Source organism: Myotis myotis, unplaced genomic scaffold (genome assembly GCF_014108235.1).
Source record: "Myotis myotis isolate mMyoMyo1 unplaced genomic scaffold, mMyoMyo1.p scaffold_m19_p_1, whole genome shotgun sequence".
Taxonomy (NCBI): domain Eukaryota; kingdom Metazoa; phylum Chordata; class Mammalia; order Chiroptera; family Vespertilionidae; genus Myotis; species Myotis myotis.
In genome coordinates, this window is record NW_023416313.1 from 153,221,917 (window position 1) to 153,234,350 (window position 12,434).

General features: G+C 41.3%; 1 protein-coding gene across 2 annotated transcripts in view; it reads left to right on the forward strand.

Annotated features, from left to right (window-relative positions):
• FMN1 (formin 1) overlaps positions 1-12,434 on the forward strand; it is a 407,216-nt gene that overhangs the window by 152,549 nt on the left and 242,233 nt on the right. For both annotated transcript variants that reach the window (XM_036296418.1, XM_036296411.1), the window contains one exon: positions 5,955-6,016. In XM_036296418.1, coding sequence (XP_036152311.1) covers positions 5,955-6,016 — 62 coding nt within the window. The remainder of the gene's footprint in view (positions 1-5,954; positions 6,017-12,434) is intronic.

Sequence of the window (12,434 nt, forward strand, 5' to 3'; positions counted from 1 at the left end):
TATGAAAGTTCCTATTGCTCCACATCTTCACCAACACTCAGTTTTGGCCTTAAATATTTCTAATGAGAATGAGCACCTTTTAACTTATTTATAGATTATCTGTATGTCCTCTTTTTAGAGCACCTATTGACATTTTTTACCTATTTTTCATTTTCTATAATTTTGTAGGAATTATTGATAACATATATATATATACACACACACACATATATATATATATATATATATACACACACACACACACATATATATTTATAGTATTATTTGTCTCAAGTATATTCTCCTTCTCTGTGGCTTGCCTTTTCTTTCTCTTATGGTGTGTTTTTATTAAAAGAAGTTCTTAATTTTAATGTAGTGAAATTTATTATTATTTTTAAAATATGTAATGCAGTTTGAATCAAATTCTTCTCTAGTCTGAGGTTTCAAAAAACTATGTTATATTTTCTTATAAAACAACTAGAGGCCCGGGGGGGGAGGGGGGGTCCCTCAGCCCAGCCTGTGCCCTCCAGTCTGGGACCCCTCAGGAGATAATGACCTGCTGGCTTAGGTCTGCTCCCAGGTGGCAGAGGGCAGGCCCAATCCCTAGGTGCAGCACCTGGTCAGGCTCAGAGCAGGGCCGATTGGGAGGTTGGGGCACCGCCCCCTGTCACACTCAAGGCAGGGTCGATGGGAAGGTTGTGGTGCCACCCCCTGTCATGCACAGAGCAGGGCCAATCAGGGGGTTGGGGCACTGCCCCCTGTCACTCACAGAACAGGGCCCATCAGGGGGGTTAGGGCTCCGAACCCTGTCACGCACAGAGCAGGGCCGATAAGGGGGTTGGGGAGCTCCCCCCGTCACTCACAGAGTAGGGGCGATAGGGGAGTTGGGGCACCGCCCCCTGTCACACACACAGCAGGGCAGATCAGGGGGGTGGGGCGCTGTACCCTGTTACACTCAGGGCAGGGCCGATGGGGAGGTTATGGCTCTACCCCATCACACACAGAGCAGGGCCCGGGGGGGGGGTGTTGGGGCACCGCACCCTGTCACACACAGAGCAGGGCCGATCAAGGGGTTGGGGTGCCGCACCCTGTCACACAGAGCCGCAGGGTGATCAGCGGGTTGGGGAGCTCCCCCCTATCAGGCACAGAGCAGGGCTGATCAGGGGGTTGGGGCGCCTTCCCCTGTCACGAACAGAGCAGGGTGGATAGGGAAGTTGTGGCCCCGCCCCCTGTCACACACAGAGCCGCAGGGCGATCAGGGGGTTTGGGCGCTGCCCCCTGTCACGCTGATCCTGGTGCCGGGATGCCTCGCGGCTCCACTGATCCCGGTGCTGGGAGGCATATTACCCTTTTACTATATAGGATAGAGGCCTGGTGCATGGGTGGGGCCGGCTGGTTTGCCCTGAAGGGTGTCCTGGATCAGGGTGGGGGTCCCCACTGGGATGCCTGGCCAGCCTGGGTGAGGGGATGATGGCTGTTTGCAGCTGGTCACACACCCTTCAGGTTGGGGGTCCCCACTGGGGTGCCTGGCCAGTCTGGGTGAAGGGCCGAGGGCTGTTTTCAGGCTGGTGGTTGACTGAAGCTCCCAACCGCTCCTTTTTTTTTCTTTTGTTTTTATTCTGGGCCAGCTTTAGCTCTGAGACTCCAGCTCTTAGGCCTCCGCTGCTGAAAGCAGGTTTCTGGCCTTTGTTTACCTTCTGTATTTGAAACAATGTTGCGATCCTGCTGGCTGAAGCCCTGCGACTAAAGCAGGTTTCTGGGGTTTTGTTTAGCTTCTATATTTGTAACATAGTTGCTTAGAGTTTCAGCTCAGAGGCTGGCAGTGACAGGCAGGGAATGTTGGAGTCCTCCGTCACTGAAGCAAGCAAGCCTCATGTTAGCTTCCAGCTGCCTGGCTGCCGGCCGCCATCTTGACTGGCAGTTAATTTGCATATCACCCTGATTAGCCAATGGGAAGGGTAGTGGTCGTACGCTAATTACCATGTTTCTCTTTTATTAGATAGGATGATGCCTTTGTTTTTTATAATTTAGCTCTTAATCAACTTAGAATAGATTATTATATGGTGTAAATTTGGAGTCCAGTTTTATGTTTTTCCATGTAAATATTTATTTTTCCCAATTGATAGTTAGTGAAAAGACAATTCTTACTGTAAACAAATATCTCCCATGCAACTCTGTCATATACCAAGTGACCATAGATTCGTGGTCTATGTCTGGGCTCTCTAGTCTATTCTTTTAGTCTATTTATTATCCCTGTGCCAGTATCACACCACTTTAATTATGTGGTGATAATTAAAAATAATTCATCTTACCTTTTATTTATTTTTCAATGTTTTTTTTGCTCATTGCTTTTTCTGCACTTCTGTGCTTCAACCAATATTTAGATTGAGCTCCTCAATTTCAAAACAAAACAAAAACGATTAGAAATGTTGAATGGGATTGCACTGAATCCATAGATCAATTTGAGAAAATCAACATCTTTACAATATCGAGTTTTACCAAAATATGGCTTGCCCCACTACCTGTCTATATTTTCATTTGTAATATATTTCAACATAGCATTTCTGGTTTCTCATGAGGTCTTACATATTTTTGTTAAGGTTATTTCTAAGTACATTGTATTAAGTAAGGGCACTATAAGTTATCTTAAGTTTAATTTTTTATACTCTTACTGGTATCAGAATTTTTATATATGGATTTTAAATCAAGCAACCCTACTAAACTCATATATTAAATCTAATATTCTAAGAGAATCCTGGAATTTTCTAAATATACAATCATAGTGAATAATAACTTTATTTTCCCCTTTCTATATATGTACATACATATACATGTGTATGCCATGTGTGCATGAGCATGTTTGTTTTTTTTTCTTGCCCTACTGCACCTGATAGTTCCCTTAGGAAAACAAAGATTAGAAGTGGTAGTAACATGTATTTTTGTGTTATGCTGAATCTCCTAGGAAAAATATTTAAAAGTGTAATATTTGGTATAGATTTAAAAAATTAACATACTATAGAATTCACTTTTTTTCTTTTTGGTGTACAGTTCTCTAATTTTTAACCCATGTATAGATTCATGTATCCACCATCATAGTCAGGATAGAAAATAGTGATAGCACCCAAACGGCCTTTTTTGTGCTGACTCTTTTATTTTTATATATATATATATATGTATATACATATACACACACACACACACACACTAGAGGCCCAGTGCATGAAATTCTTGCATGAGTAGGGTCCCTAGGCCTGGCCAGTGATTAGGGCTGATCGGGGCCTTCCAGCTGCCAGCTGCGACCTTCCTTCTGGCTGCCGGCCGGGGCCTCCCTTCCCTAGCTGCTGGCTGCCGGCCAGAGCCTTCCTTCATTCCACACTGCCCCACTGGTTGTCAGTGCACATCATAGCAAGTGATTGAACTCCCAGACTCCCAGTCTCCTGGTTGAACTCCTGAGGGGACAATTTGCATATTACGCATATATATATATATATGAGCACTTACAATATACATATATATATATAGATATGTAGATATATTTTTATTGATTTTAGAGAGAAAAGGAGAGGGATAGAGAGAGGGAAACATCAACAATAAGAGAGAATCATCAATTGGCTGCCTCCTACATGCCCCACACTGGGGATCGAGCCCACAACCTGGGCATGTGCTCCGACCGGGAATTGAACCGTGACCTCTTGGTTCATAGGTTGTTGCTCAACCACTGAACCACGCCAACTGGGCTGACTCTTTATTTTTAAAAGAATATTTGATATATTTTTATTGATTTGAGAGAGAGAGAGAGAGAGAGAGAGAGAGAGAGAGAGAGAGAAAGAGAGAGAGAGAGAGAGACATCAATGATATGAGAAAATCATTGATCAGCCTGCCTCCTGCACAACCCCTGCTGGGGATAGAGCCCGCAACCCAGGCTTGTGCCCTGACCGGGAATCAAACTGTGACCTCCTGGTTCATGGGTTGATGCTCAACCACTGAGACACACCGGCTGTGCTGTGCTGACTCTTTGTAATGAAACCTTCCCTCATCTCTAACCTCTAGCCACTTCTTCTCTGATATGTTCTTCACCCCTATGGTTTTGTCTCATCCAGAATGTCATACAAATTGAATTAAACAATCGTTAGCCTTCTGAGACTGACTTCCTTCACTCTACATAAAGCCTTTGAGATTCATCTATGTTGATGTACGTATTCATAGTTCATTCTTTATTGTTGCTGCGTGGTATTCCATTTTATCGTATCACAGCTTGTTTATACATTCACTCGTTGAATTATGTATGTCTTCTGGCTCTGTAATTTACTCAGTTTCTTCCTTTTCAGTGAGGAAAATGTATCCACAGCATAGGATTATTGTGGGGATGAAAATGAGTTAATGCATGTGAAGTGCTTAGGTAATACCTGGTATATTGTAAGTGCTCAACAAATAACATTCATTATTATTGTCCCCAATATTAGTAAAGATTTTGAGATAGAAAAGAAGTTGACAAGTTCAAGGAATAGTAAGAAGGCCAGTGTGCCTGGAGTGTTGTGAGCAAGGAAGACAGGAAGAGGTATGTAGGAATCAGGTTCCAAAGGGCCTTATGGGCTGTAGGAGGGAGTTTTTATTTCAGTCTGTGTGCAGCGGAAACCCAGAGATGGGTGATAATCTGGTTCGTTCCTTTAACAGATCATTCAGGCTGCTGTGAGGAGAATGGGTTTTGGTAGTGGTAAGAGAGAGCAGTAACCTTTTCAGGTTACTTGAGTGGTCCAGGGAAAAGATGCTGGTGGCTTGGACCATAGTGGTGGTTATGGGATGGTAGAAGTGATTTGATTCAAGGCATGGTCTGGATGTAGAAACCTTAAAATTTGCTGATGGATTCCCAGCTCAGTGGACCACAAAAGCAGTGGCATGACTAGTCATAATTATCAACAGCAACACTTCTCTCCATTATGGCTTTACCAAAGATTTCCCACATCCACTTTTGAACTGAAACCTAGCCTTTCATTCTGAAATTCACTTGACGAAATAGCCTGTCTTTTCATACATCTTAAAATGACATCTAACTGACATTTTTCTTATTCATACTCACAACCCAAACCCATTTGTAAAAATCTGGCTTATGCCACAAAAACGTTTTCTCACAGCATTTTGCTCTGTGGTTCTCTGCAGCCTGCATAGTTCTGTGACCCCACATACTTAGCCGTATTGCTGGGAATCAAGTTGTCATAGCTGCTTCATGCTTAGCCAGGGAATGGTCGTTTTAGTGGTTGGCTGCAGTTCCTGTGTACACTTGGGACTTATTGTTGGAATAAACATTATTAGACTCAGACTAAAATTGGACCAGGATTTTATTTTTGTCCCCCTTTCAACTTCAACTTAACCTACATTCTATTCTCTCACCCAAATGACAAATGGTCTTGACTTTATGAAGTTGATCTAAAGATTAAAATCAGCCCTGGGTGCTTGCTTAGCCTTGCATTCAAATGGAGATTTTTTTTTGGGGGGGGGGTGAATGGGGGAGTTAAAAATTGAATTCTCTGATCTCACATAGAAAGTTTTATTTCCTGTGTGTCTGTTCTTAACACATCTGTGTTTGTTCTCTGTGGGGCCTTAACTTCCAACTCCTCCTTAAAGACAAACCCTGACCCAGTCTTTATCTGGAACACTCATCAAGCTATTTTTTTTTTTAACCCTATCCTATCTGCCTAATTTGGAGCTTATGATAATTCAAAGTTTTCTAAATGGAACAAAATCTTCCTTTTATCCTGAGCTCCTTGTCTTGTCTTGTCTCAGTTTACAACATCTCTTGTCAAGTGAATATCCAATTGTGCATTTATTTACTCAGGTTTTCTGTGTGTGTTTTTATTATTATTATTATTCAGTCAGTTTACTTGTAGAAGCACCTCTAGAATCTTGGAGATGCTCACTTGGAATTTTGTATATCATTTCGTGCTTCTTTGTAATTGGTTTCTTTTGTGATCTTGCAGAATACCAAGCTGCTATTTTACACTTGAAGAGGGAGCACAAAGAAGAAATTGAAAACCTACAGGTATGTCTCTTTGATTCTATTGAACTGATTACTGAGGTCGATTCTTAGTTTCCTCATGTGCTGAAGTAAACATTTCCCTTTTGAAGGCATATTTACCTGGACAGCACCTGTAGCTTGCACTTGCCAGTGGGCACTGAGTCTGTCCTGGGGATGAAAGCCTTGGACTCTGTTTTTAATATAATTCAATTCCTATTTTTAAAAAATACCACAAACGCATTAGCATGAGAGAAGAATTTGATCAGGAAAAATGATGGGTTTATTTGTAAAGCAGGAAAGATGATGGAGTATTTAGCCTTTTGCTGTTTATAAGAAGTATTTAAATAGTTATTTTTTGTAGGCACAGTGTAAATTATTTTGTTTGGCTTACTTCCATTCATGTGTTTGTATTTGTCTGCCTGTTAGCACATGCCTGCGATATGATGTCATGCAGATTAAGGCATTAAGGAAGTGAGCCTAGTAGGAGGAAGAGTTGTGTTGAGTTGTGTATCCCCAGGGAGTGCTTGGAAATGGCTCACTTGATCCTCTTTGGCGAAGCTCAGAAAGACTGAGGCATCATTTCCTCCACCATCTAATTGTCAACCCCTTATTTTTGGTGTTTGCTTGCTGTGCCTGCAACAGGAAGTTTCAGCGTCTTAATTTCAAATAAGTGAATATCGAATCAAGCACCGATTCTAGCTCACTGATGACTGGGTGGACTCCGTCCCTCAGGAGAGGACAGTAGCAAACTTTAAATAAAACTTGGTGTTTAGTATTAACTGATTACTTGCTAATTCAGTAACATAGTGGATCAGATATTCTCCTTTTCAGTAAGTGATAATGCATTTTTACAGTAACTGAGACAACGTGTTAGAATATACATGAAGCCATTGCAAGTAGCGAAACTATCATTAAGTCATATAGTATATAAATTCATGCCACCCTCATCCAGCTGGGTCTAAGTAGTTCGGAAGAGGGAATGAGTCTATTTCACAAAGAAACAAAAAGGTGGAAAAGTACCTCGGTCTCCTAAGGGAAAAAGAGAGGTGGAGGCCCTTACCTCCTTTGTTGCAAAATGCTCTACAGAGACCTCTCTTTCTTTATCTGTGTTCTGATGTGCAAAAGATTCTCGGCTGTCTCAGAGGAGCTGAACTGGGATTAATTTAAGAAACAGGTTGCTAACTCGAGTAGGTACAGAGTGGTTCTGTGAGCAGACATTTTATGTAGCAACTTGGTTTGAAGAGTTAACACTAGCTTTCCACAGGCTGTAGACCAGCCCTGTTGAGGACTTTGACTACTAAATAATATTCATAGATATAGCTGGCGCTTACAATTTTTGAGTTTTTACTTTGTGCTGGTCATTGTTTTAGACATTACATATATTAGTTTGTGTCATCTCCATAAAAGTCCTATAATCTTCCATCTCAAATGAAGGGAAGTTTGGAGAAGGGAAAGAGAAGAGTAAATGGAAAAGAAAAAAGTATATTGGAATTGTGATCTCTATTTAAGATAAAATCAGAACAAGGTATGACTGGCAATAGTAAAGGTTAAAAAAAATGTTTCTAATTGTATCTTAAGTGTCAAGTATCTCTGAAAGAATTATCTGCTCTTTAAATGCTATTTCCAGTAAACTATAAAGAATATTTTTGTCCCATATTTGTGATTTATAACTAATTGCTGAAATCACATACCTGTGATTTATACTTAATTGCCATGGCATACCACTGCCACCAGGGCAGGGCCTGGTTCCCAGTTTGTACAGTTAACTGTAGTCCAGAACTGTTTAGCAGTCACAGATACCCCTCAACAGGAAACTGGCAACTCGTATTCTAGTTTCTGTTGGCAAACAACATTTTAAGATTGAATTAGGAGTAAATATTTTAAAATATGCAGGGATTTCTAGCTGGTTTTTTGTTTGTTTGTTTTAAAGGAAAATGTGTCAACAGTGGGCTTATTTTCCTGTATGTCTTCAACCTACAGGGTTGAGTAGCAGGTATCCACTTCAACTCGTACACTTGTTTTCTGGTTTGCCACTGTCCTGCTCTGGGCCATTTCACTGGCCTGGCTCCTTTATGCTTTCATTAACCCCTGTTCTCTGGGAGATGTTGAAAATACAGTAACTAGATCACAGCAACACCAACCAGTCCGCACAGAAGCTGCGCATAAAACTGACAGTAACCTGGCCTGGCCGTCCTCGTGGGCACTCCCAGGATATCATCTCTACCTGTTTTAGTCTACAAAGCAACGAAGGCACAGGACTTCTGGAAGGCAGTGAATGGGTGGGAGGACTCCTGTGGTGATGTTCATTTCTTAGTATGTGATTTCCATTGGCAGCCTTCAATTGCCTGTTACAGTTTCTTTCTCCACTTACAGCTCATGGCCAAGCTAGCGTGTTTCAGGACTTCTTCAGCATGCCCTTCTAGAATAAGAAAGATTTCATGGGTAAAGGACAAGGGAAAAGTGATTAATTATGTGACCAAATATAAGAATTGATACATATCACATTTAATTTTTTGGAATGTTTTCAGAGAGTTTAAAGAAATAACATGATCCAATAAACAGAGACCCTAAATTCAGAGAACCTTAATTGTTCAATTCTCTGACCTGCAAAAGGGATTCTTACCACCTACAATAATTTGGTTGGAGGTTGACATTTTTTAGACCAGAGTCCCAAGGCTTGTAAGTGGGAGAGTATGGAGTTCCTAATTGCATGCCTGCTGTTGCGGAGTGCTGTACTATAGAGAGGACACAGGGCTTGGTCTTGGGAACAGATTTTCAAGATGTGTAGCAACTAACATACAGATTCCCCTTATCAAAAACAGGTTTGTTGATTATGTGAATGAATCCATTTCAGGAGTCTTATGTTTATATTTTTTCTACACAAAGTCAATGCATTTGGTTGACTTTTCTGTTAAAATCTCTGGTAGGAGAGTGGTGGCAGGTTGAACTGCCAAGACCTTTGTGGCAGGGTTTAGGATCTGAAGGAGGGGCTGACGCACAAATGAAAATACTACATAAAAAATATGAATTTAGAAGGCATTGGAGGCCAGGTGGAGCCTCCTTCTTGAAGAGACACACCGAAACTGGGTCCTGTCTGCTTTTATTCAGTTTTAGATACACATCTTGCCCTCAGTAAAGCACAGCAAACAGGTAGCAGACAGTAAAGATCAGTAAAGATCAGTAAGGTCCAGTAAACATTTACTTGGAGGCTATCAGGTCAGGAAATTGCTTCGAGCCACCACTATCTCAACACCAACAATCGGTGCTTAGTGTCAGCCCTTCTAACGCTCAAGGTCCATCGGCCTTCTGCGTTCCTTGGTGCACTCTCATGATAGTATTGGCAAGTGGTGGCTTCCCGCATTGAATATTCCTGGTGGGTTCACTATTTTGTGTCATTGATAAATAGCCACAGCAAAATTCTTTAATTTTGTCCAAGTGTGCCCTTTCTTTCGCAAACTGTACCTTGAGAATTTATGATCACTTCATGATCCTGGGCATCATCTGGTTCATTTTTCACTTTTAGATAATTCTATGTTACTAACTTTAATTTTAAAAAGTTACCACCTACCTTTATAGGGTTTCACTTATTTGAGAAGTTTTGCCTGTGGTAGCCATTGCATGAGTTCATGATTACTGGGTAGAAACATAGTTCATGACTACTGGGTAGAAACATACTTCAGATCTGCCCTTCCAAAGCATATGGTAAAACTAAATCTTTCATGGTATAAATAAAGAGTTATTTCTGAGAGCTTGCTTAGGAGCAAGGTTTGAAAACCACCATCACGGCTGTTGTACAGGTTGTGTGACTGTAAAGCTGTGATTTTATTTTATGCATGATGAGAATGTGAAAGAACTCAGGTCTTTGAGTCAGGGCTCAGTTCAGCTCCTTGCACTGTGACGTTATATGCATGCATATAAGCATAACCAATGGACATAAGACACTGGGGGGTAGGGGAGGCCAGGGGATTGTCAAGGGCGGGGGAAAAAAGGACACATATGTAATACCCTTTGTAATACTTTAAGCAATAAATCAATAAAAAAAAGAAATGAATCAACTTCTCTGGGACTTAGTTTTCACATCTCTACAGTAATACTCATGCTGCTGCTGATAATGTTCTTCTAGGATTGTTCAGCACAGGGTGCACCCAGTGGTACTGGTTATGTGTTATTTCTCATTCCTTTTCTCTGCGCAGATCTCCTTATGATTAAGCAGCTTAAGAGTGATCCCCTGGCTCTCTTGGTTAAGGACTTCCTTGGGACATTTGACTTATTCTTTTAGGGTGATTTTTCCACGATCTTTCAGCTGTTCCTCTTCCTTTGTGCTCTCTATCAGGGTAGTCTACACCAGGTTTCCCAAAAGCTCATTCTACTGTACTGGGAATCTCTGAAATGCTTCTTGACAAAAAGATTTCATGGTTGTATAAGTTTGAGAAATATCTGGTTCTCCTGTTGGGACTTTACCATGTATAGAGAAGAACTACAAGAGAGAAAATTCTATAACTTGTTTCCCACATAATCCCCCCCCCCCCACCCCGCAAATAACCTATGTTTTGGGATACTCTTCTAAATTGATTTATATAGTCTTATCATCTCAATGCAAGATTTAAGTTAAGTTCTTGAAGTGGTTTCAGAACCATTTTCATGCCACCAAGGCCCTGCTTATTAATCTGCTGATTTAGGCACCCTGGAGGAGCAGTGATGTTTGTCTCTACATCTCTTAAAAGTACCTACCAAAGTGCTTGGCATATAGATGACATGCAAATATTTCTTATATAACAACTTGTGATTGAAAAATAATAGAATTGAACTTTTTTTAAACAATTTTACTTTGTTATTATTTTTATATATTTTTATTGATTTCTGAAAGGAAGGGTGAGGGAGGGAGAGCTAGAAACATCAATGATGGGAGAGAATCATGGATTGGCTGCCTCATAAATGTCCCCTACTGGGGATCGAGCCTGCAACCTGGGCATGTGCCCTTGGTCAAAATCAAACTCGGGACCCTTCAGTCCGCAGGCTGATCTTTATCCACTGAGCCAAACCAGCTAGGGCATAGTACTGTACTTTTAATTCAATCCATACTGTGTGTCAACCTCTGTTCCAGTCATTTAGCATTTGTTTTGTTGTTGTTGTTGTTTTTCTTAGACAACAAATATTTAGTTTTCATAGTTTGGGGTTGAAGGTTGGAAGTAAGAGATCAGGGTGCCAGCAGGGTCAGGTTCTTGGTGAGGGTCTTCTTCCAGGTTTACAAAAGCTGTATTCTCATATGGTGGGAGAGAGGGAAGGAGGGAGGGAGGAAAGAGAGAGGGTGGATGAGAGCGAGAGAGAGAGAGAGAGAGAGAGAGAGAGAGAGGCAGAGAGAGACCATCAGTATTATGAAAAGTAAATGTAGAAATATAAGCAAAGTAATATATTTGTCCCCATTTACAGATGATAAAACATGAGGCTTGCAGAGATTGACTTGTCATGTCAGAAGTCTTAGACTAGTAAGAGGAAAACCTGAACTTGTGTCCACCCAGCTCTGTCTGACTGTGAAGCCCATATTCTTTCCAATAATCAGTGCAGCATTAATGGAAAGAACATTCGATTTGGAGTCAGAAGGTTGAGATTCTTGGGTCTTAGGTTTGCCATGATAAACACTATGAACTTCAGGCAGTGCTCTTGGGCTCAGTTTCCTAATTTCTAAAATGAAGGGCCAGGCCCTATAATCTCTAATAGCCCTTTGAATTTTATGATTGGCCTCACCATCCAAAAAAATAAAATAGAATTCTGTTATCCACCACATTACGCTCTTAGCGCTAATGCTATTTAACTGAGACTCTCTAAGTCCCTGCTATTACATCCCCCACACTTTTTCTTATAGTTTCTTTTAGAGGTTCTCCTTTCTAACCAGGGGTTGCTTTCTCGGTTCTGCTTGCCTCTGTGGAACAGTGCAGCGCATTCAGGTTTTCAGTCACAGTGTGACCAGAACACTCTAGCCTTCCAGTGCTCTTCAGGTGCCTGACTCCGTGAGAATGGGAAATGAAGCACCCATAGGGCCCAATTCTTCTTTATGAGCATAGGATGCGTAGGACTTCTTTGGCTCTCTGCTTCCTCAATTTTGAAAGTTGAAAAATAGCCTGCATACCCCTTGTCTGGCTTTGAGCAGCTTTGGATAATTTAAGAATATTGGTTTTTGACCAGTACTTTAAGCAGTTTGGAAATAGGTGCCATGGAAATGACAGATTGTTTTTATCTGTTTTTAACTAATGTTCTTTGGGTTGTGGGATAGAAGACAAAGGACTAGCCAACAGTGACATTTCCTTTAGAGGACCCTTTTACTTGTACCCTATTCATCATGACCATAGCCCTAAACTGAGGGAAAGTTTGCTGAGCGATGGCCTCTGGCAGGCCCTGCTCATTGTGCAATGCAGTCACACTTCTAATATGGTAATTCTCTCTG